The following is a 24500-nucleotide window of genomic DNA, read 5'->3' as shown; positions in this document are numbered from 1 at the left end:
CCTTGTCCCCTCTTTCTGTTGTGCCCTCTTCTCACACTGACCTGTCATTGAGTTTCGAAGTTTGTTCACAGGTCGCATCAACGAGGACACTAATGCTATAGTCAAGAATTGGTAGTATAAAAGTTTCAGAAGGTGGAGCGTCGCATACAACTTTCTAGATATATTTCTTACATGTGCAGACCAGTCAAATTTTCAGTCAAGATCATACCTAGGTTCTTCACTTCCTTACTGAACGGGATTATGATTGCATTTGATGTCACTGGAGGAATAGTATAACTTTTATGCAAGGCGTATAATAATTTCTGAGAACATTTTCTTTTTCTTTTTTTTCTTTTTTTTCGGAGGAGAGAGTTTTCACTGGCTTACACATCCAGCTGGTCAAGTTCAGATTTAATATCTCTTATTGTGTTCAATATATCTTTTATATTAATGTGGCAGTAAATTTGAAGCTCAACAGCATAAAGGTGATATCTATCATATTTTATAATTATAATATATAATTAATATACAGGGCAAACAGGAGAGGGCCAAGTTCGGTGTGAACATCAGATGAATGTCAGATTTCAAGGGGTGTTCAGAGTGAAAAATTAAGATCTCCAGGGGTTAAGGCAGATGAGGAAAGTAGAAGGAAAGGAGTAGGGTGAGGAGAAGGTGCTAATTTGCCATGCAGGAACAAACAAGCAGGATTATAGTTGGTGATCTGGTTAAGATAGCACGGGAGAATTTAAGGGAGTAAAGATTGTTATCGGGGGATACTATGTAGGAAGGATACTGACTGGCGGGTGATTGGGGATATAAATGAATGTAGGGTATGGGAATGTGGGTTAATTGGGAGTGAGATGGAGATTCTAATAGGTAGGAAATAGTGATCTACGCTCAGATGGCCTTCAGTTAAACCGCAATGGAACGGGTAAGTGAGGTATTTGTTTAGAAGAGTTACAGAGAGGTATATTACGGAAACAAATTGTAACAGGAACTGAATCATAGTTGAGAAGTGATAATATAGATGCAGAAATTTTCTCAAGGAACTAGAGTGTTTGTCATATACACAGGACAGAAGTGGTAGGAGGGGAGTATTCATAATGGTGAAAGAAAAAAGTTACAAACATGTTAAGGATGAAAAACATGAAATTCTAGGTGTAAGGCTCATCTCTCATAACTAGGGCTCGGATGTTTAGGAAAAGTCATTTTCTTTGTCTCTATTTTCTTCCCTGATTGGATTTTGGTGCAAATCAGGTGAGTATAGTCACAATTAAGTGATTTTTATTTGTCATATAAATGCATATTTTGGCTATTTTTTGTCATAAGGTCATATTTTGAGCCATTTTCATAGAAACGTCATATTTCGGTCATATTTCGGCGGTTTGGCAACAGTTGTAGCTGTGCAAAATCATCAACTTTCTGAATGAGAACTAGTATTTACAAAACTGCTTTTCCGTATACCTGTAGTTAATACAAATGGAATACTCTGCCTCTTCTATCAAGATTGCGCAGGAATTGTTTTCCTACAGTTTGTCAGAAAGTCGAACTTTGGAATTATATCGAGTGCAGTTACTCGTTTAGAAGCTACTACCTTAGAAATTCATGCAGGTGTTGAAATTGTGAGAAGTGGTGAACTTTCAGCACAACAATCGCATAGAATAGTAAAATGGAAACTTTAAAAAATGTACTTAATCAAGGTGACGGTTTTCGCTGTGTGTGCAAGATAAATTATGTTCTTGGAGGAGAAGGTACCAGTACACTTCAAGATGAGTGCATACTCGACAGCAGTGACTTATGCATTTACATATGCACCAATAACTTCTTGTGACGTAGAAAGGAGCTTCTCTTCTTACAAGAATGTGTAAATTGATATTCGGAGGTCTTTTGCACCTGATGCTTTGAAGATGAATCCAGTCATATGCTTCAGTACCATAATGTATCCAAAGACATATACTTAATTCGTCTCGTGGTGCTCAATTTAAACTTTAACGCACTTGAGCAATATTAATGTAATCTGGGCTTAAACGTTCCAAAATATGATAAATATGATTTCTTCGTATTTCAAACCACCAATGAAAGGTACAAACATGTTTTGACTTTTAAATTGTTGTGTGATCTGATAATCTTAGCAAACTTTAGTACTTTATAGGTATGTATTCACAAATGTTTGATAAGTGAATCGAGGACAATAGACTGTGAATAACTGCTAAATATGTATATTCAGAAAATTAATATGAAAGTAAGAATGAAGAATTTAGTTGACAAATATGTATCAAAGTAATTGCCATTTCAATTTATAACTTATTTTAAAATGGCCATATTTAGATTAATCGTTTTTGGGTCATAGTTTTGTAATTCTTACGTCATATTTCGTCACTTTTGAGGTCATATTTGCTTGCTTATTTGGTGGGTTATTTTTAGGTCGTAAACATCCGAGCCCTACTCATAACAATACACTGAAGTAACTTCATGTTTTTTTGGGATTTACAGACCTGAAAGGGGTAATGTTGAAACTGATGCAGAATTATCTGAAATGGTAATCAGCTATACAGGGAGTGCCACAGAAAGGAAAGTTATTGTAATGAGTGATCTCCAATTTACCAAATGTTAACTGGGAAGGTAATGCAAATGACAGAAAACATGATCAACAAATGGTGAATAAGTTAATCTGAGTATAACAGCTGAATCAGAAGGTATTCAACCAGCTAGAGGGTAAAATATTCCAGACATGGTGTTGATAAAACTCCACAGAGATACTGAAGTGACAGATGGTATTAGAGATCAACTGATCACTAAGCTGTTTTTGTTATAGTTAAAAGTAAAGGCGAGAGAAAGGAAGGCTTTAAAAGAAGATGTATCACCATATCTGAAGTACTTACTTGCTTATTCTTAAACCATCAACTGCAGGGGCACATGTTCCTCAGGACTTTTTGTGATTTTTGGGGTGCACTATCCACCCCTTGATTACTTCTCACATGTTAGGAACACTGATTCTGTGGTAAAATCAGTGAATGATAAACAACTACAATAACATGAAGAGCCAAAAATATACCAGTCATCCAAGAAAAAGTGCACTATACCTGGTCAGTCGCCTGTTGACACGAGGAGCATGTCCGACACTCCTCACAACACCAGCGACCACCCTTGGCCAACAACGCACCCAGCTCAGCCCCACGTCCGCCTGGTAAGCAAGACAGGTGAACACAGCAGCCACACTCTCCACATGAGCTAAGCTCTTCAGCACGCCCATGACGATTTTTTGCCTCGGTCCCTAGGCACTCGCCACAAATAGGCAGTGCACCCGATGGCTGTAAGCAGAACATATAGCATGTTAGTATTAAGACTAGGCCCTAAACTTCAAATTTAAAAAATAAAATGTAAGAATTTGGGAAGGATCCATAAGAAAACTACTGGCTTATTTTGGCTTTACCTTAATTTATGTTTGGCACACAAAAATCCTCAAACCATAATTCCTTTCAATATGAACAAAGTATAAATGTACTATGACATTCTTAACATCATATTTGTTGCTACACCAAGTTGCGTAGCGGCAGTCAGTGATGTAATGTTTTGCCCGGCTGATAGTGCTCACAAATTAATGCATCGCAGAACATCCTGGCAGAGCAGTTCATTTAATCTGAGATAAGCTTCCCCTAATCATAACTGAATTAACATAAATGGTTAATCATTGATTTTGTGAGTCACAAGAATGGTAGCTAAAGGTGTTTGAACTCCAGCGGGACAAAATTACTGGCACTCAGAGGTCCAGAAAACTGTAAAAGAACCTAGTTTTAGCTAGTGGGACATAAAACCGATATTATTATTATTATTATTCTACAGCACCATTAGTTTAGTATCTCATGCCTGCAAAATTTTAACACGTATTATTTACAGAAGAATGGAAAAACAAGTTGAAGCTGAGTTGGGAGAAGATCAATTTGGCTTCAGAAGAAATGTAGGAACACGTGAAGCTATCCTGACTTTACGTCTGATCTTAGAGGATCGAATCAAGAAGGACAAGCCCACGTACATGGCATTTGTAGATCTAGAAAAGGCATTCGATAATGTTGATTGGACCAAGCTATTTATGATTCTGAAGATGATAGGGATCAGATACCGAGAACGAAGAATTATCTACAATCTGTATAAAAATCAGTCTGCAGTGATAAGAATCGAGGGCTTTGAAAAAGAAGCAGCAAACCAGAAAGGAGTGAGGCAAGGCTGCAGTTTGTCCCCTCTCCTTTTCAATGTTTACATAGAACAGGCAGTAAAAGAAATCAAAGACAAATTTGGAAAGGGAATCACAGTCCAAGGAGAGGAAATCAAAACCTTAAGATTTGCCGATGATATTGTTATTTTATCTGAGACTGCAGAAGATCTCGAGAAGTTGCTGAATGGTATGGATGAAGTCTTGGGTAAGGAGTACAAGATGAAAATAAATAAGTCCAAAACAAAAGTAATGGAGTGCAGTCGAACGAAGGCAGGTGATGCAGGAAATATTAGATTAGGAAATGCTTAAAGGAAGTAGATGAATATTGTTACTTGGGTAGTAAAATAACTAACGATGGCAGAAGTAAGGAGGACATAAAATGCAGACTAGCACAAGCAAGGAAGAGCTTTCTTAAGAAAAGAAATTTGCTCACTTCAAACATTGATATCGGAATTAGAAAGATGTTTTTGAAGACTTTCATGTGGAGCGTGGCATTGTATGGAAGTGAAACATGGACGATAACTGGCTCAGAAAGAAAGAGAATAGAAGTTTCTGAAATGTGGTGTTACAGAAGAATGCTGAAGGTGAGATGGATAGATCGAATCACGAATGAAGAGATACTGAATCGAATTGGTGAGAGGAGATCGATTTGGCTAAATTTGACGAGAAGAAGAGATAGAATGATAGGACACATCTTAAGACACCCAGGACTTGTTCAGTTGGTTTTTGAAGGAAGTGTAGGGGGTAAGAACAGTAGGGGTAGACCAAGATATGAATATGACAAGCAGATTAGAGCAGATGTAGGATGTAGGATGCAATAGTTACGTAGAAATGAAATGGTTAGCACAGGATAGGGTGGCATGGAGGGCTGCATCAAACCAGTCTATGGACTGATGACTCAAACAACAACATGTAATATACTGGATAAGGAACACTGCCCTTGTATTTAAGAGCATGTCACCTCGATCTGCAATGGAAACCTTGTAAAAACCACATCTATGAGTGAGACATAAACACCCACGTCTTCTGAATGTGTTACCAGATATGGGGTGCAACCAATCTAGTCCAACAGTCTGGTAGTATATGTAAGGGCTCAGATATACCAGCCTCGTGTTAGCAGATTTACCAGCACGTAAAAGAACTCGAGCGAGACAAAATTACCGACATCAAAAACCGTTATTATTTTAAGAGAAAATATAACTGGGTAACCTTCCACTATTAACACTAATCAGAGAGAAAAACTGAAGGGGCCAAACACTTCGAAAAATGAAGACAACAGCCAAAGAACGGAGTGAGAATGAAAGACTTCCTAGGCCTCAACAACCAATACTGTCGGATAGGATAGATGCACGTGAGGAGCCGGACACATGTAAGGGGATGCTTTGGCAGGACTCAGCTCAGGACCCCGTGGCCTCCCCCAGTTCAGAGCCACGGGAGTTCCTTTTAGTCGCCTCTTATGACAGACAAGGTCTACCGTGAGAGTTATTCTACTGCCCCCCACCAACATGGGAATTGTAGCTAGTGGGACATAAAACCATTAAAACTGTTTTCTATAATAATAAAAAGTGTGTGTGTTTTCTTATGCACGATTTGCAGCCATATCTACGGCACGCAGAGATCTGAAATTATTAACCTATCTAGATGGAAGGGCATCCAAATGTACCTCAATGCCGGATTTTTCAAGCTCTCTTTCGTGGTGAGTTATGAACGAAAAACCGCCTGAAAACGTGTGTTGGGATATGACAATCCATGCTGTCACCAAGATTAAATGCATAGATTCACCGTTGCTAGGCAACATATGTCAGCACCATCATCATCATCATCTTCATCTTACAGTTCCAGATTTCCGGGTACTGTTCGCAAGCCTCTTCCATTCTGTCTTATTGACGTACGTTCTGTTGTTAATGACGTCCTCCAGCGTCATTCTCCGATCTACAATGTCTATCTTTTTGATGTCCATCCAGTGGGTCCTTCGTCTTCCCACCATCCGTTTTCCTGCCACACGTCTCTACCAGTCAAGTCATTCTTGTTGGCTCCATCCTCATTAAATGCCCAAACCACCTCAATCTGAACATAAGGTACATTTGCGCACTTTTTATCGATAGATTTGAGTACGGGTAAGGAGTAAGGAGGGAGCAATCCCGGTTCCAGTAGTACTGCAAACTGAATGGAAATGAAATCTGAATTGAATCGATAATATGATCGATCGATATGAATTTTACTAAACCTTTGTTATTTTATGCCAACAACTGTCTCTCGCACACACATTATATAACATTTCTCGATGCGAATCTTATTCCTAGAGTGAATTCTATAGTTTGGCTTTGCTGTGTAAATAACAACAGTACTAGTACGTAAAGTGTACGCCAGATGTCGCACAGCTATGCATAAGCGATTCATAGTTTGTGTTTCAAAGGTTGCCAGTACGAATCTCGAAGATTGCCGAGGTCGACCAATTCAGCACTAGGGTGTAAATCTATCCAGAAAAGGTGCGCAGATAGTAGGTAATACAAGTCAAGGAACCATTTTAAGTCTGTGGCGTAGGAAGCGATTTTCTGTCCCCTGAAATTGTTAACATTGGCGTATTCTTAAACGAATCCTTATACAGAAAAGACGGACTTTCATTAATTCATTATTTTTATTAGTTTGAATTGTTTTAACTGACACGATCATACATGGTTGAGTCAAAGAGCAATTCTTGCTTCAAGAAATGAATCTGTCAACGTCATCAACAAGTAACTTTTACGAGAATTACCCAGTGTTCTACAAATTCACAAGTTTATCGACACGACACGTAATACAGAAGAGACTCAACTGTCACCTAGAGTACCCGCCAAGATTTTGGAGCTGACGATTGTGGCAACAACTATCTTTCTCATGAATATGAATTCTCCTTCCCTCTGCAACGGAACACGCCTCTCAGTCAAGAAACTGATGCCATCATGACTGGTGTCGTGATCATAAGGATTTAGCAGACTAGAGACCTGGGTTCGATTTTTCGGGAGCTAGAGTTAAAAATGACAAGAAATCAACTTTACAACACACCAATTCCCTTCACCTGCATTCTCTCAAATAAACACACTGTACAATTACAAAATATACAATTATGAATCTTGAAAATCTTTGTACAAGTACAAATATAGCTCTTGGTTAGATCGTCCTTCTCAAAGTCATTGACTACCCAGTTCATTTACACAGTGCAATGCAATAAGATAAAACACTGCGAAACTAGGCATTTACTTAGCTTGTGGTTAAAGACTTCTTCCATCAGCAAACGTTTTCTTTCTTGACATGCTTCTCCGCACCCTTGATGCCATAGTCGTCCATCGTGACACAATGTTTAGTAGAAGCGGATGTGTAACTCCAAGACTCGAACTCCGTCGTCAATCAGAATATCTTATCTCCCAAAAGTTCTGCCTACAAGGTTAAGTTTACTGATATGATAGGCTCACTATATTACATGGCCTTCCTAGTAAACAGTTCGATGTTCGTTCCCAGTCTTTGGCTCACAGCTACGATAAGTAACTTAGTCGTTGCGGCTCTAGTGAACAATATGAGCCGCAGATTACACAAACACAGTCGCTGGAAATCCGGCAAAAACCCTTCGTATTACAAACTAGCTAATGTATCTACAGTACATATGCTGTACATAGTGATACCTTCACTGCCTCGCGTAACCCTTTGCAATATCTGGACTGTTTTGCCTATCCCCATTTGAACTATCTGCGCACCTTTTCTGGATAGATTTACACCCTAGTGCTGAATTGGTCGACCTCGGCAATCTTCGAGATTCGTACTGGCAACCTTTGAAACACAAACTATGAATCGCTTATGCATCGCTGTGCGACATCTGGCGTACACTTTACGTACTAGTAGTTGGTATTTACACAGCATTTTTTTCTAGTTACTTTACGTCGCACCGACACAGATAGGTCTTATGGCGAAGATGGGACAGGGAAGGGCTAGGAGTGGGAAGGAAGCTTTTTTTTTTTTTTGCTAGGGGCTTTACGTCGCACCGACACAGATAGGTCTTGTGGCGACGATGGGATAGGAAAGGCCTAGGATTTGGAAGGAAGCGGCCGTGGCCTTAATTAAGGTACAACCCCAGCATTTTCCTGGTGTGAAAATGGGAAACCACGGAAAACCATTTTCAGGGCTGCCGACAGTGGGGTTCGAACCTACTATCTCCCGAATAATGGAGACTGGCCGCACTTAAGCGACTGCAGCTATCGAGCTCGGTATTTACACAGCAAAGCCAAACTATAGAATTCACTCTAGGAATAAGATTCGCATCGAGAAATGTTAGATAATGTTATATAATGTGTGTGTGACACAGTTGTTGGCTTAAGTTAACAAAGGTTTAGCAAAATTCATATCGATCGATCATTTATCGATTCAATTCAGATTTCATTTCCATTCAGTTGGCAGTACTACTGGAACCGGAATTGCTCCCTCCATACTCCTCAAACCTGTACACAAATCTATCGATAAAAAGTGCGCAGATAGTAGTTCTGCGGCTCACTGCCACACACATAACCTACAAATTCTGTGCTATTCTGGCTCACAGCCGCACACGCGTTGCTAACTCAGTAGTTCGACGGATTCTCTCCCCGATCTGTCGAAGTATCATTCCCTATATCTTCTATCCGAAGCCTCTCGAAGCTTTTCCCCTCTACTTCTCCAGAAGTCTGTAGTTTTTAGTGGTTCATGTGTCCATCCCACTAACTAACTGGTGGGGGAGGGTAATCGAAATTACTCGAACAAATGGCTTCCTACTGCGTCAAAAATTCTACGCACTCCTTCCTTCTAGAAACACTTACAGAACTTTTTTTTTTTTTTTTTTTTTTTTTTTTTCGTTTTCCGTTTTACACTGACGCTGTGTTGTCGGCTATTACACAACATTACACAACAGTGCCTTGCACCAGCTTGCTTCAAGTAAAACTTGTATAAAATCTTATCCTTTTCACACTTATAATTCTTCACTTAATAAAATTATCACTCTAACATTTGAAGCACTATGACTTCTTGCCACTGTTGCATGATCATAAAAACTCTAGATCAATACTCAATATCCTTGGTCTCGGAGGTCGCTGATTCGAGACTCGCTCACGTCCGTTCGCTCGGCACTGAGACATGAAAAGGTGCGCGTCGGACAAGCGGTCGTGACATTGAACATGCGCGAGCAAAGTACGTAGTATTCATTCCTCAGATGCTAATCATTCCTTGGGTGGTATAGTGAACAATGTGAGACGCAGATTACACAAACACAGTCGCTGGAAATCTGGCAAAAACCCTTCGTATTATAAACTAGCTGATGCACCCGTGCTTCGCTACGGAATTCTACATTGTATACAGAATTCTAGATTAGGTAGTGTACACGTTGTGAGCAAGATTGTATTAAATTGCATAGCTCTTAACATTGCCCTAGAAACGCGCCGGGGAAATCACCAAACGTCATTTCTCATATGAAGACTGGGTTAGGGAATGTTCATTGTAATGATAGACCCGCTTGCCTACCATCAATCACAATCAGATTGGTGCGTTTTCATTATAATGGAAGACACTCTCTCTCCACCTGCCTTTTCACGTCCTCAGAAAGACTGTTATAGTAATTTCCCCAAATGAAATGAACATAGGTCATTACAATGACGTCAGTAGCAATGGTGCGATTAAAAGCAATGTTTTCATATGAAATACTCGATCAAATGAAAAACCACACATATTCTCAATTTTAACGAACAGTACTACACCGCCGATCTAACATTCCAAAATTCCAGAGCTGGAATGACCAAACCGCAGACAGCCGTGACCCGTGAAAACACTTCGTCTTTTTTCGGTGCGGGGGGGGGGGGGAATAGTGGTGAGGCCCAGGACAAAAACGATGGCCTTTTACTAATCTGTTTCCTAGGATTAGCCGATGAGTCCCAAAGTCTCAATTCATACACTGGTGGCGGAAAAAACTACCTGACTTGGAGGCAAATTTTCCCTCCAAGCCAGAGAAGAAACCCCTCTTCATTGCTAATTTGAAATAGCGGCCGTGGCCTTAATTAAGGTACAGCTCCAGCATTTGCCTGGTGTGAAAATGCGTAACCACGGAAAACCATCTTCAGGATGCAATAAAATGAATTATATAAAAGTGAAGAGGAAGAAGCTTCTCTGTCCAGGGTTGAATTTTGAGTTATTCCGCGAACTGTGGTGCTATTGGAATCGGCCTAAATTGTAATTCTTTTTTCCTAGTGACTTTACGTCGCACTGACACAGATAGGTCTTAATGGCGACGACGCGTAGGAAAGGCCTAGGACTTGGAAGCGGTCGTGGCCTTAATTAAGATACAGCCCCAGCATTTGCGAGGTGTGAAAATAGGAAACCATGGAAAACTTCCTCAGGGCTGCCGACAATGGGATTCGAACCCACTATCTCCCGGCTGCAAGCTCACAGCCGCACGGCCAACTCGGCCGGTAAATTGTAATTCTAGACCAGGGCATACTACTACTACTACTACTACTACTACTACTGACTGCCGTAAATAAACACACTGCTCATTCAAAACAGCGCATCAGAGTAAGGATCGAATAGCTGAAATACTATGATGAACCAGTGTGTTACATACAAGCAGCATCAGAAATGTTTGAACCAGAGGAATGGCATGTTAAAAAAGAAAGTTTTCCAACTCCCCAGCCATTCCCCGCCAATATTCAGTCAGGCCGTTATACTCGTTACGCAGCAGTTGAAGTTGAATGGCACCATAAGGGACAAAGAATATCACAACAAACAATGGTCAATGTAATATTATTGTTACCGGGCGAGTTGGCCGTGCGCGTAGAGGCGCGCGGCTGTGAGCTTGCATCCGGGAGATAGTAGGTTCGAATCCCACTATCGGCAGCCCTGAAGATGGTTTTCCGTAGTTTCCCATTTTCACACCAGGCAAATGCTGGGGCTGTACCTTAATTGAGGCCACGGCCGCTTCCTTCCAACTCCTAGGCCTTTCCTATCCCATCGTCGCCGTAAGACCTATCTGTGTCGGTGCGACGTAAAGCCCCTAGCAAAAAAAAAAAAAAAATATTGTTGATCAATGTTATGTGCTTTCGATACTGTAGGTCTTCACATTTAGTTTTCTCCCGACTCTGAAATACCACTCTTATCATAGTCGATACGGTAAAACTGAATAATAAAACATAAATGATCGGAAATTGTAACCTACAACCTTTGTTATGTAGTCATTTTCGATAGGACAAATAACATAGGCATTTAAAAATTAAATTTTAGGTGCCTTCCCTTAAACTACAATTTCATCCAGGGTGAATAAAATTCTTTATAGCATAGACTGTAGTTTCTTTCTCCCCGACTCTATATACCGGTATCATTATATTCTGTTAACCCATTTTCTAGTGGCTCGGCATTGATATGGACATAGCAACAAAAATACAAATTCATGAATATCTGTGTTTACACAGCCGGTACGGTAAAAATGTGCAAGACATAAATGATCGGAAATGTAATTATATATAACTTTAGTCAGGTAGTATTTATCGATAGGACCACTAATAATGTAATTAATATTTGAGAATTACATTTTAGGCCTTCCCCTAAACTACTATTTCACTCGGTGTGAATAAAATGATTTACAGCCTACACTGTAGTGACTCATCCCCCGACTTTACATACCGATTTTCATGATATTCTCTTCAGCCGTTTTCTCGTGATGCGTGTACATACAGACATACAGACAGAAATTACGGAAAAGTAAAAAGTGCATTTCCTTGACACTGTGGACATGACCGATACAGAAATACCATTATTTTCAAATTCTGAGCAATGTACTTCGCTACGGAATTCTAGGTTAGGTAGTGGACACGTTGCGAGTAAGATTCTATTAAATTGCAAAGTTCTTAACATTACCCCCAGAAACGAGACGGGGAAGACACCATACGTCCTTTCGCATGTGAAGACTGGGTTAGGGAATTTTCATTGTAATGGTAGGCCCGCTTGCCTACTTGATTGTGAAAATCAAGTTGGAGAATTCTCATCTTAATGGCAAACACTCACTCTCCACATGCCTTTTTACAACCTCAGAAAGGCTGGTTTTCTCAACTAAAATCAAGACAGATCATTACAATGACGTCAATAGGAATGTTGCGATTAAATCGAACACCACACATTTTATCCCTCTTAACGACCCGTACTACGCTGCCACTCTACGCTATTATTCTGTTAAGTTTGCGCACTGCTCATTGTAATCAGCGCCTCAGAGTAGGGTTCGAAAAAGTGGAATATTGTGATGAACCAGTGTGTTAATTACCAGCAGTATCAGTAAATGTATGAACCAGAGGAATGGTATGCTAAAGAAGAAAGTTATCCAACTCCCCAGGTACTTCCCGCCAATATTCAGACAGGCTGCTATTATCGGTACGAAGCAGTAACCCCATCTATCGGATCGGAAATGAGTGGCAGCATAAGAGACAAAGAACATCACAACAAACAATGGTTCGTGTAATGTTATTGTTGATCAATTTTATGAGCTTTCGATATTGTAAGTCTTAAAATTTTGTTTCCTTCCAACTCTGAAATACTACTATTATTATAATCGGTATGGTAAAACTGAATAAAACATAAATAATCGGAAATAGTATTCTAACTTTTGTTATGTAGTACTTTTCGATAAGACCAATAACATACAAAAAATTATATTTTAGGCGCCTTCCCCTAAACTACCATTTCATCCAGGGTGAATACAATTATCTATAGTCTGTACTGTAGTTTGTCATTCACCGACTCTACATACCGATTTTTATTCAATTCTGTATACCCATTTCATCCAGGGTGAATACAATTATCTATAGTCTGTACTGTAGTTTGTCATTCACCGACTCTACATACCGATTTTTATTCAATTCTGTATACCCATTATCTCGTGGCTCGGCGTTGATATGGACTTAGCAACAACAATTCAAATTCCTGAATATCTCTTATATCACAGCCGATACGGTAAATATGTTTAAGACATACATGATCGGATATTTAATTCTATGTAACTTTGGGTATGTAGTATTTATTGATAGGGCCGCTAATAACGTAAATATTTGAGAATTAAATTCTAGGCCTTCCCCTAAACTACCATTTTACTCAGCGTGAATAAAATGATTTATAGCCTAGATTGTAGCGACTTTGTTTACCGATTTTCATTCAATTCTCTCCAGCCATTTTCTCGTACTGTGTGTACATACATACAGACCGACAGACAGACAGACAGAAATTACGGAAAAGTAAAAGGTGCACTTCCTTCTTACTGTGGACATGATCGATACAGGAATACCATTCTTTTCAAATTCTGAGCAACGTATAGACAAAAGTCTTATTTTATGTACATACATAGATAGATAGATAGATAGATAGATAGATAGATAGATAGATAGATACGGTGATGAAAGTCGTGAATTGCTCCTCTCGTGTAAAGGTAAGGTAGATGAAAATTGACTGCTTTCCATTCATCGGTGCTCATGGCGGGAGTACCGGTATTAAAGAACTTCAGGTCTATTTCTGCAGTTTTCTGCAGTCGTTCGTCTAGGAACCTTTTGGTAGTTGGGGTTGGTGTCAGATTATAAATAGTATGAACCTATTTACACATCTCCGGAACTTGACGGTGCTTTCCGTTTCCAAATAACATGAATTTTTCACGTCTGTTCTCACACTTCAGCTCCGTGCAGTGTACTCAGTGGTCAATTGTTCGATGATGAACTGCCAATGATAGCTAAAATCTGTGTGTTAAGATGAAGAGGAGGAAGAACCAACCCGTGTGGAAACGCAGCAGGATTAGGAGAGTTTTCTCCACTATATAATTAGGACTGATGGACAGAGAAATAAAATGAGTAGAAATAATACATTCAGCAGACTGTTAAAGAAGGCAGAACGCTTAGTTGCAAAAAAAAGAGGCCGCTATCTGGAAACCAACAATTATGAAGGAAAGACTGGCAGTCAATCAATCAATCAATCAATATTGATCTGCATTTAGGGCAGTCGCCCAGGTGGCAGATACCCTATCTGTTGCTTTCCTAGCCTTCTCCTAAAGGATTTCAAAAAAATTGGAAATTTATTGAACGTCTCCCTTGGTAAGTTATTCCAGTCCCTAACTCCCCTTCCTATAAATGAATATTTGCCCCAGTTTGTCCTCCTGAATTCCAACTTTATCTTCATATTGTGATCTTTCCTAATTTTATAAACGCCACTCAAACTTATTCGTCTACTAATGTCATTTCACGCCATCTCTCCGCTGACAGCTCGAAACATACCACTTAGTCGAGGAACTCTTCTCCTCTCTCTCAATTCTTCCCAGCCCAAACTTTGCGACATTTTTGTAACGCTACTCTTTTGTCGGAAATCACCCAGAACAAATCGAGCTGCTTTTCTTTGGATTTTTTCCAGTTCTTGAATCAGGTAATCCTGGTGAGGGTCCCATACACTGGAACCATACTCTAGTTGGGGTCTTACCAGAGACTTATATGCCCTCTCCTTTACATCCTTACTACAACCCCTAAACACCTTCATAACCATGTGCAGAGATCTGTACCCTTTATTTACAATCCCATTTATGTGATTACCCCAATGAAGATCTTTCCTTATATTAACACCTAGCTACATACAATGATCCCCAAAAGGAACTTTCGCCCCATCAACGCAGTAATTAAAACTGAGAGGACTTTTTCCTATTTGTCAAACTCACAACCTGACTTTTAACCCCGTTTATCAACATGCCTGCTGTCCATCTCACAACATTTTCGAGGTCACGTTGCAGTTGCTCACAATCTTGTAACTTATTTATCACTCTATAGAGAATAACATCATCCGCAAAAAGCCTTACCTCCGATTCCACTCCTTTACTCAAATCATTTATATATATATAAGAAAACATAAAGGTCCGATAATACTGCCTTGAGGAATTATTCTTTTAATTATTACAGGGTCCCATAAAGCTTCACCTACTCTAATTCTCTGAGATCTATTTTCTAGAAATATAGCAACCCATTCAGTCACTCTTTTGTCTAGTCCAATTGCACTCATTTTTGCCAGTAGTCTCCCAAGATCCACCCTATCAAATGCTTTAGACAGGTCAATCGCGATACGGTCCATTTGACCTCAACTTTCGTATCTTATTGTAAATGTCATTTTTATCATATGTAAATAATACACTGACTGACAGAGGAAATGCAACACCAAGAAGGAGTGGTCAGAACTTTAAGCCAATTGCAGGGTAGACTGACGTCACTGAGGTATGCTCATGATGTGAAATGCGCCGCTGTGCTGCGCACGTAGCGAACGATAAATGGGACACGGCGTTGGCGAATGGCCCACTTCGTACCGTGATTTCTCAGCCGACAGTCATTGTAGAACGTGTTGTCGTGTGCCACAGGACACGTGTATAGCTAAGAATGCCAGGCCGCCGTCAACGGAGGCATTTCCAGCAGACAGACGACTTTACGAGGGGTATGGTGATCGGGCTGAGAAGGGCAGGTTGGTCGCTTCGTCAAATCGCAGCCGATACCCATAGGGATGTGTCCACGGTGCAGCGCCTGTGGCGAAGATGGTTGGCGCAGGGACATGTGGCACGTGCGAGGGGTCCAGGCGCAGCCCGAGTGACGTCAGCACGCGAGGATCGGCGCATCCGCCGCCAAGCGGTGGCAGCCCCGCACGCCACGTCAACCGCCATTCTTCAGCATGTGCAAGACACCCTGGCTGTTCCAATATCGACCAGAACAATTTCCCGTCGATTGGTTGAAGGAGGCCTGCAATCCCGGCGTCCGCTCAGAAGACTACCATTGACTCCACAGCATAGACGTGCACGCCTGGCATGGTGCCGGGCTAAAGCGACTTGGATGAGGGAATGGCGGAACGTCGTGTTCTCCGATGAGTCACGCTTCTGTTCTGTTCTGTCAGTGATAGTCACCGCAGACGAGTGTGGCGTCGGCGTGGAGAAAGGTCAAATCCGGCAGTAACTGTGGAGCGCCCTACCGCTAGACAACGCGGCATCATGGTTTGGGGCGCTATTGCGTATGATTCCACGACACCTCTAGTGCGTATTCAAGGCACGTTAAATGCCCACCGCTACGTGCAGCATGTGCTGCGGCCGGTGGCACTCCCGTACCTTCAGGGGCTGCCCAATGCTCTGTTTCAGCAGGATAATGCCCGCCCACACACTGCTCGCATCTCCCAACAGGCTTTACGAGGTGTAAAGATGCTTCCGTGGCCAGCGTACTCTCCAGATCTCTCACCAATCGAACACGTGTGGGATCTCATTGGACGCCGTTTGCAAACTCTGCCCCAGCCTCGTACGGACGACCAACTGTGGCAAATGGTTGACAGAGAATGGAGAACTATCCCTCAGGACACCATCCGCACTCTTATTGACTCTGTACCTCGACGTGTTTCTGCGTGCATCGCCGCTCGCGGTGGTCCTACATCCTACTGAGTCGATGCCGTGCGCATTGTGTAACCTGCATATCGGTTTGAAATAAACATCAATTATTCGTCCGTGCCATCTCTGATTTTTCCCCGACTTTCATCCCTTTCGAACCACTCCTTCTTGGTGTTGCATTTGCTCTGTCAGTCAGTGTATTACTTCTTTGGCCTTAGTCTCCTCCTCTATCTCGACATTATCCTTGTAACCAACAATCTTTACATACTGCTGACTGAATACTTCTGCCTTTTGAAGATCCTCATAAACACACTCACCTTGTTCATTAATTATTCCTGGAATGTCCTCCTTGGAACCTGTTTCTGCCTTAAAATACCTGTACATACCCTTCCATTTTTTTCACTAAAATGTGTATGACTGCCAATTATGCTCTCCATCATGTTATCCTTAACTGCCCTCTTTGCTAGATTCAATTTTCTAGTAAGTTCCTTCAATTTCTCCTTACTTCCACAGCCATTTCTAACTCTATTTCTTTCCAGTCTGCACCTCCTTCTTAGTCTCTTTATTTCTCTATTATAATAAGGTGGGTCTTTACCATTCCTTACCACCCTTAAAGGTACAAACCTGTTTTCGCATTCCTCAACAATTTCTTTAAACCCATCCCAGAGTCTGTTTACATTTTTATTTACCGTTTTCCAACGATCATAGTTACTTTTTAGAAACTGCCTCATGCCTGCTTTATCAGACATATGGTACTGCCTAATAGTCCTACTTTTAAGACCTTCCTTTCTATCACGTTTATTTTTAACTACAACAAAAACAGCTTCATGATCACTAATACCATCTATTACTTCAGTTTCCCTATAGAGCTCATCTGGTTTTATCAGCACCACATCCAGGATATTTTTCCCTCTGGTTGGTTCCATCACTTTCTGAATCAGCTGTCCTTCCCATATTAACTTATTTGCCATTTGTTGGTCATGCTTCCTGTCATTCGCATTTCCTTCCCAATTGACATCTGGCAAATTCAGATCTCCTGCTACAATCACATTTCTTTCCATGTCGTTTCCCACATAGCTGACTATCCTATCAAATAATTCCGAATCCGTGTCAGTGCTACCCTTTCCCGATCTGTACACTCCAAATATATGAAGTTGCTTATTATCTTTAGAAATGAGCCTTACACCTAGAATTTCATGTGTCTCATCTTTAACTTTTTCGTAGCTTACAAATTCTTCTTTCACGAGAATATACACCCCCCCCCTTCCACCATTCCTATCCTATCTCTACGATACACACTCCAGTGCCGTGAGAAAATTTCTGCATCCATTATATCATTTCTCAGCCATGATTCAACTCCTATTACAATATCTGGTAAATATATATCTATTAAATTATTTAATTCTATTCCTTTCTTTACAATACTTCTACAGTTCAACACTAACAATTTTATGTCATCCCTACTTGATTTCCAGTTCCCTGTTCCCTTATCACCGCTCCCTAGGCCATCCCGTTTCCCTGAATGTACCTCCCTATTACACTTCCAAACAAATTTCCTAACTTATACGTACCACTGCGGTTTAAATGAAGGACATCTGAGCGCAGATCCCTATCTCCTACCCACCCATTAGGATCCAGAAATTTCGCTCCTAGTTTCCCACATACCCACTCCATAGTGTCATTTAAATCCCCAATCACCCTCCAGTCAGTATACCTCCTACACCGTGTTCCACTAAAAACAATCTCCGCTTTCTTAAACTTCACCCGTGCTGCATTTACCTGATCCCACACATCTCCAACTATGTTGGTACTTATATCAGCTTGCCTTACGTTGTTTGTACCAATGTGAAACACTACCACCTTCTCCTTCCCCTCCTCCCTCTCTTCTACTTTCCTCAACATCTGCCTCAACCTAATTCCTGGATAACATTCTATCCTGGTTCCCTTTCCTCCACACACTTTCCCCACGTGTCTAACGACGGAATCCCCCATGACCAGAGCCTCAACCCTACCCACCTCATTTGATCCCCTCCCCTCCTGGTCAGACCTATCTTTCCTGATAGCTGCAGAAGCTACTTCCTCCTCCCCTTTCTCCTTCCCATGACCCTGTTCCACCTGTATTTTCCTATCCTCCACTCTACATTTCCCTTTCCTACCTTTTCCCTTCCTCCTACTTCCACACATCTCAGCAACAGTTCCCTGTCCCTCATCTTCCCTCTGTTGTTCTACCTGGAGTGACTCGTACCGATTTCGCACAGACACCTGCCCTTAATTCTGATCCTGAATAGAGCCCTTAGCCATCAATCTCCTTCCCCTTAGAACATTAGACCAACTGTCTTCTACAACTCCACCCTTTCCTTCCCCTCCCTCCTGTACACCTACTGTAACCAGTACATTATTTGAGGGAGTCCTATCTTCCTTCCTGTCTTCTGTGAGAATCCTAATTATCTCCCTCAAACTTTCCAACTCCTCCCTCATACCGCTCAATGCCTCGTCACACCCACAGTTCGTACACTCGCACTCCTTAGCCATTCTTTACAGGGAAAAAATGAAATTAAAAATAAAATCACTTATTTGCAAAAATAAATGAACGGGGGGATATATTGTCTGGGATAGTACTCAAAGATCACACTACAATAAGGTAATTAATATACGACTACACTACAATAATACTTAGTCGTGCTCTATTTTATCCTACATCCCCTAACAAAATAAAAACTGCTGTTAATTACTGAATGTCGAAAGTAATACACAAGAACTACACAACTCCAAACTGCAATTAATCCTATCCTAATTACAACAACAGTATTTTAGTTAAGAGTTTCTACGGATACCTCTACTACACCAGTACTACACAAATATTTTACAATAATAAAATAAGCACACTAAATACTACTAGGATATTACTCGTATACTACTGTACAGTACACTACAGTAATTTTTAAACTACTTTCGGACGTATCCTAATTACGATACCGGTACCGTATGTCACTACTAAGCACAACAGAAATGAAATTTGCAAGAACTACTGTACTCAAAGATTACCAACGAAGCTAAATGCTTAGACAAATTATTATTAGTATTACGGTCTAATAGATACACATGAAAGATAACACACGAATATAGCAGGCAAGATACGGCACTATCTAAATGTACTGTATCTATACTACACTACACTACACTGCGTTTGGTTAAATGCTTAAGTATCAAAAGGATTGCCGTACACGAAGAAAAACACGAATATAACTGGCAAGATACTATCTGATATAATATACCTTATCTTCACTACAATTTTACTGAAATGTGCGACGGTAGATATAAATGATATTAAAATAAAGTAAGTAGTGTGATGTTTGGGACATCAGTGCATGTATTAAATTATTGAACTGTATAATTAATTAATAAGATGTATATATTTAATCACTGGTAGGTCATTTTTATATTATGTGTGTATATATATATATATATATAGGGTTTTAATCACCCATTTCACATCATCATTTCATTTCTTTGTATCGCGGCTATAACGTATTCTGAACGAACCACATATTGGGTAAAGTATTTCAACATCATTCATATTAATAGCTTGCACTAAATTTTCCAATAGCCGTAGTGAGGTGACCAGTCAGCAGGCTAATTTCAGCCCATTACCAGGAAATGTACGTCATCAAGCTTACGAGAGACAGTACCCCTTCCACACTCCGAGGAGATAGTTGAAACCTTGTGAACGCCTACTTTTCGAAGTTCGCTACCTGGCGCTTTATTTCCGCGGGAAAGTTCAGCCTATGGGAATGGACGTAATGAAGCAAGTAGTATAATACAGGGATTCTGCGGCCTCCTCCTCCCAGAGCCTCCTCCTCCCGCGGGAAATTTGAATTTTGGCAGGAAATTTGAATTTTGGCGGGAAATTTGAATTTTGGCGCGAGATTTGAATTTGTAAACAAAGCCACGTGCTTTTTTGACAGCTGTCATCGACAACAACGCATCGCTAACCTCACTGCTGCCATCTTGACGGGCCTAAACCTCAGTGGTACCAACTTAACCTAACTAGCGCGAGATTTGAATTGGTAAACAAATCCACGTGTTTTTTGACAGCCACGTGCTTTTTGACAGACAACAACGCATCGCTAACCTCAGTACTGCCATCTTGACGGGCCTAAACCTCAGTAGTACCAACTTAACCTAACTAGCGCGAGATTTGAATCGGTAAACAAAGCCACGTGCTTTTTTGACAGCTACCATCCGCCATCTTTAATCAAGAGAGCATCGTGCTGCACTCTCTAGTTGAAATGTGGTGGCGGCAATTTGAAAAATTCCACGTGCTCTTGTTTGGAAACAATGCTACATGCTTATTTGACAGCTACCATCCGCCATGTTTAATCAAGAGAGCACCGTGCTGCACTCTCTAGTTGAAATGTTGTGGCGGCAATTTGAAAAATACCACGTGCTCTTGTTTGGAAACAATGCCACATGCTTATTTGACAGCTGCCATCCGCCATCTTTAATCTATAGAGCACAGTGCTGCCCTCTTTAGCTGAAATGTGGTGGCGGATAATTTGAAAAATGCTTTTTTGACAGCAGCCATATTTGAGCACCGTGCTGCCCTCTTCGTGGCGGTGGCAAATTCCACGTGCTCTTGTTTGGAAACAAACTCACGTGCAAACAAGAACACGTGGAATTTGCCACCGCCACAACGAGGGCAGCACGGTGCTTAAAGATTGCTGCTGTCACGTGGAATTGCCTGCCACCACATTTCAAAGGTACCTAGCTAAAGAGGGCAGCACGGTGCTCAAAGATGGCGATGAAGGAAAAGTCTTCCATCTGATTAGTCAAAGACTGACCTTGAGAGGCTGTTTGGGAGTCATCAATTTTGTCGCCTAACACAACCAATCCATCGCTAACTTCCGCCTATTGGTATCTAACAGCCTGAACAACACTTTCAAACCACACTCCTCAATTTTTTGAACAGCAAGTCAGCGAGAGCTTCTGCAGTGGTTTCTTTGGCAACTCGATAGGCTATAAGGCTTTCTTCTACTTTGATCTCCCCATCATCATCCTCAGTGACGTAGCGAATCGTTAATGAAACTTGCTCCTTGTGACATGTGTGGAATACAATCGAGAATAACGGAAAAATATCTGGCTTCCTTTATTTTAGTCAAGATACTTTGATTTACTTAGTCACCTAGTATAGTTATTACCTCATTTTGTATTGACACACTTGATAAATGAATTTGTGTTTCTTTGTTAGTTATACCGGTACGTCTTAAGGGACATTGGTACTTTGTTTTCAAACTTCCTGAAATTTTGACAGCTGACTTTAAACTTAGAAACTAACATGTATACAAGATTTCATTGAAATTGTTCAATTAATTTGCAAAATATATGCATTTTACTTACATTATTTTTGCTAATCATGTATTAATCAAAATCTTCCACACGCATTAGCATTGCTATTAAAAATTTAGTATTTTGATATTACATACCCTCAAAGAGGCTTAAGAACTTTACAGAAAGATATCAAGTAACTTCAAAGATTTAGCTGTAATAAATTTTAATATCACACATAATTTTTTTTAATTTTATGGCTTTTTTCCTATAAATTTTTATTTTTCTTGACTCAGAACAAAAATACCTGAATTTTTGCTCTGTAACTTTGTTCACTGTCTATTTCTGAACATAAATGGAAAATTTCAGCCATTTCAGACAAAAGGTGATGCGTGTGGAACATTTTGAATATATAAAAATGCTGTTTTGAGAAAACTTCATTTTTATATATTGACATGGTACAGTAAACCTCTATGGCCTACCTGAAGGTTCAGAATGTTCCTGATTTGTAAGTTTCCCCTTCCTGTTTCTTCTTAGCAGCCTCCTGTTGCAATTTCCTTGATTTTATGCCACGTGGTGCCCCTTTCCTTCGTTTAACCCGTGACCTGCTTTCGTTTACTCTGGTAATATCACGACGCTGACATATTGTAGAGGAAGCTGTTGGATATTCTTCCCCCCTTAGCACACATTTCAGTTCATGGGTGGCAGAGCATCCCATATTGAACTCAGAAACACCACTGAATGCTCCCAAGTCCAGCCTTTTTTTAGAAATAAAAATGTCTTTTGGACATTTTTTCCAAATGAGAGAATGCACACTCTCATTGGAATTTTGTGTTCCTCCCCTGACACAGCGAGCTAACAATTCACTGCTTTCCAGTCTCTGGTAGACAGGCAAAATTCTTAATAACATGCTGTCAGACAACTGAACAGACATCTTGGTATGGCTCTGGGAAGTCTCGCCACGGGCAATGCTTCTATTGTAGAAGCACCAAGAATCTGTTCCTTGGGGACATTTTTTGTGTTCTGGTTTGTGATCTGTAGACCTGTAATGGTACAGGGTAGCATATATTGCATTTTTCATGGCAGGTACATCTGGTAAATTATTCTGAATGGCCTGTCTATAGTAACTTGTGAGTTTCTTGATGTTCTCTAAATTCAGTTTAGTACGACCACGACCACCCAGTTTTAGGTCTTTAGTGTCCTTTTTTAGTTTCAAAAATGCTGTGGTCATTCTTTTTGCCACATGGTTAACACACTCCTCTTTTACTATTTCCACACCTTTACCATACACTGAAACTTCATTCAGGTGCTGGTGGGTCCTAGCATCTCCATCAGAGAGTACAGTGGTGTATCTCATCTTGCACTCCTGAAGAGATCTCCTCCACATTACATCAGCTGCAGTGACCTCCATTGAACCCGAGGAGCCATCATAATTTTTACAGCATTCACCACTCTTTTTATGATACTCTGAAAGCACCACGAATTCTGCTGTATCAGGATCCATTTCATTAGCGATAGTGACACAATAGTGGCAAAATTTTGACAAAACCTCATAGTCAATGATCAGTCCTGTCAAAATATCAGCTACCAGGCCAATGCCATACAATGATGTATGGCCTCGCTTGTGCCATGTACCATCATAAGACACAGCAATGTCTATGACACTGGCATTAACTAATGAAGAATCAACATCCTCATGTGCTTTGCGAACAATCATTCTGGACTGCCTAAGCATTTTCATTTTTGCATCTATGACCTCTGTGGCTAGGCCGTTCATGTGGCTGGTGAATGTCTTGGAGTTCATACAGTGCATATCCATGCATATGCAGAACCTTTCCATATATCTATGGCATAGCCCCATACTTAGAAAAGCCTCTACACTTTTTCTATTAACATCAAAGGGAGGTCTTTCAGATTTACACTGTACTTTGGCCCTAGGACTGGTATACACCTTGTTGGTACAATGCTTGCATGCATTACATATTACATGCAGCTTGTTTGCCAAACCAAGCTGACCTTTTACCACAACATTTAGACTAGCATGGTCACATTCAGGACATTTCAAATTTATTAATAAATCCTGAAAAGTGCCTCTATGTATTAGCATGTAGCTCGAATCACTCTGACCTAGCAGCATAGGTGAAACTGCAGATAATTTCTGCTCAGATCTAGTTTGATTTGATTGATTTTCCGTAGATCTGTTATGCAAAGCAGCATTATTACCACTAAGCTGTAAATTAGTGGTAGTTTGTTCACAGTAGCATTGCTACAACTAGGTTCTAAATCAGTAGTAGACTGTGCAACAGTTTGGCCTACCTGATTTTTCAGCTCCCTTTTCTTACTCAGGCCTTCACAAGCTGCCTCAAGTTGTTTTTTCCTTTTATTAGATCTTCCTTTAGAGGGATACCATCGTGAGTTTGATGTATCCATGTTCGTTTTACCAAGAAATGGAAATTAGTACGGCTGAACACTACTTTGTTTTCAAACAAATCCACAAACAAACTTCAGACAGGAAGCACATGGTACTGCAAACTCATAAGGAATTAATAAATACGCAGGATTACCGTAATGTAATAG

General features: G+C 40.5%; 1 protein-coding gene across 3 annotated transcripts in view; it reads right to left on the bottom strand.

The window, feature by feature from the left end:
• The window catches only part of enok (enoki mushroom), a 516902-nt gene that overhangs the window by 269496 nt on the left and 222906 nt on the right, over positions 1-24500 (bottom strand). For all 3 annotated transcript variants that reach the window (XM_067138427.2, XM_067138428.2, XM_067138429.2), the window contains exon 3: positions 3063-3290. In XM_067138427.2, the coding sequence (XP_066994528.2) occupies positions 3063-3290 (228 nt within the window). The remainder of the gene's footprint in view (positions 1-3062; positions 3291-24500) is intronic.

This window comes from Anabrus simplex, chromosome 1 (assembly GCF_040414725.1).
Source record: "Anabrus simplex isolate iqAnaSimp1 chromosome 1, ASM4041472v1, whole genome shotgun sequence".
Lineage (NCBI taxonomy): Eukaryota > Metazoa > Arthropoda > Insecta > Orthoptera > Tettigoniidae > Anabrus > Anabrus simplex.
Note: the sequence above shows the minus strand (reverse complement) of the source record. Positions and strands in the feature narration are given on the sequence as shown.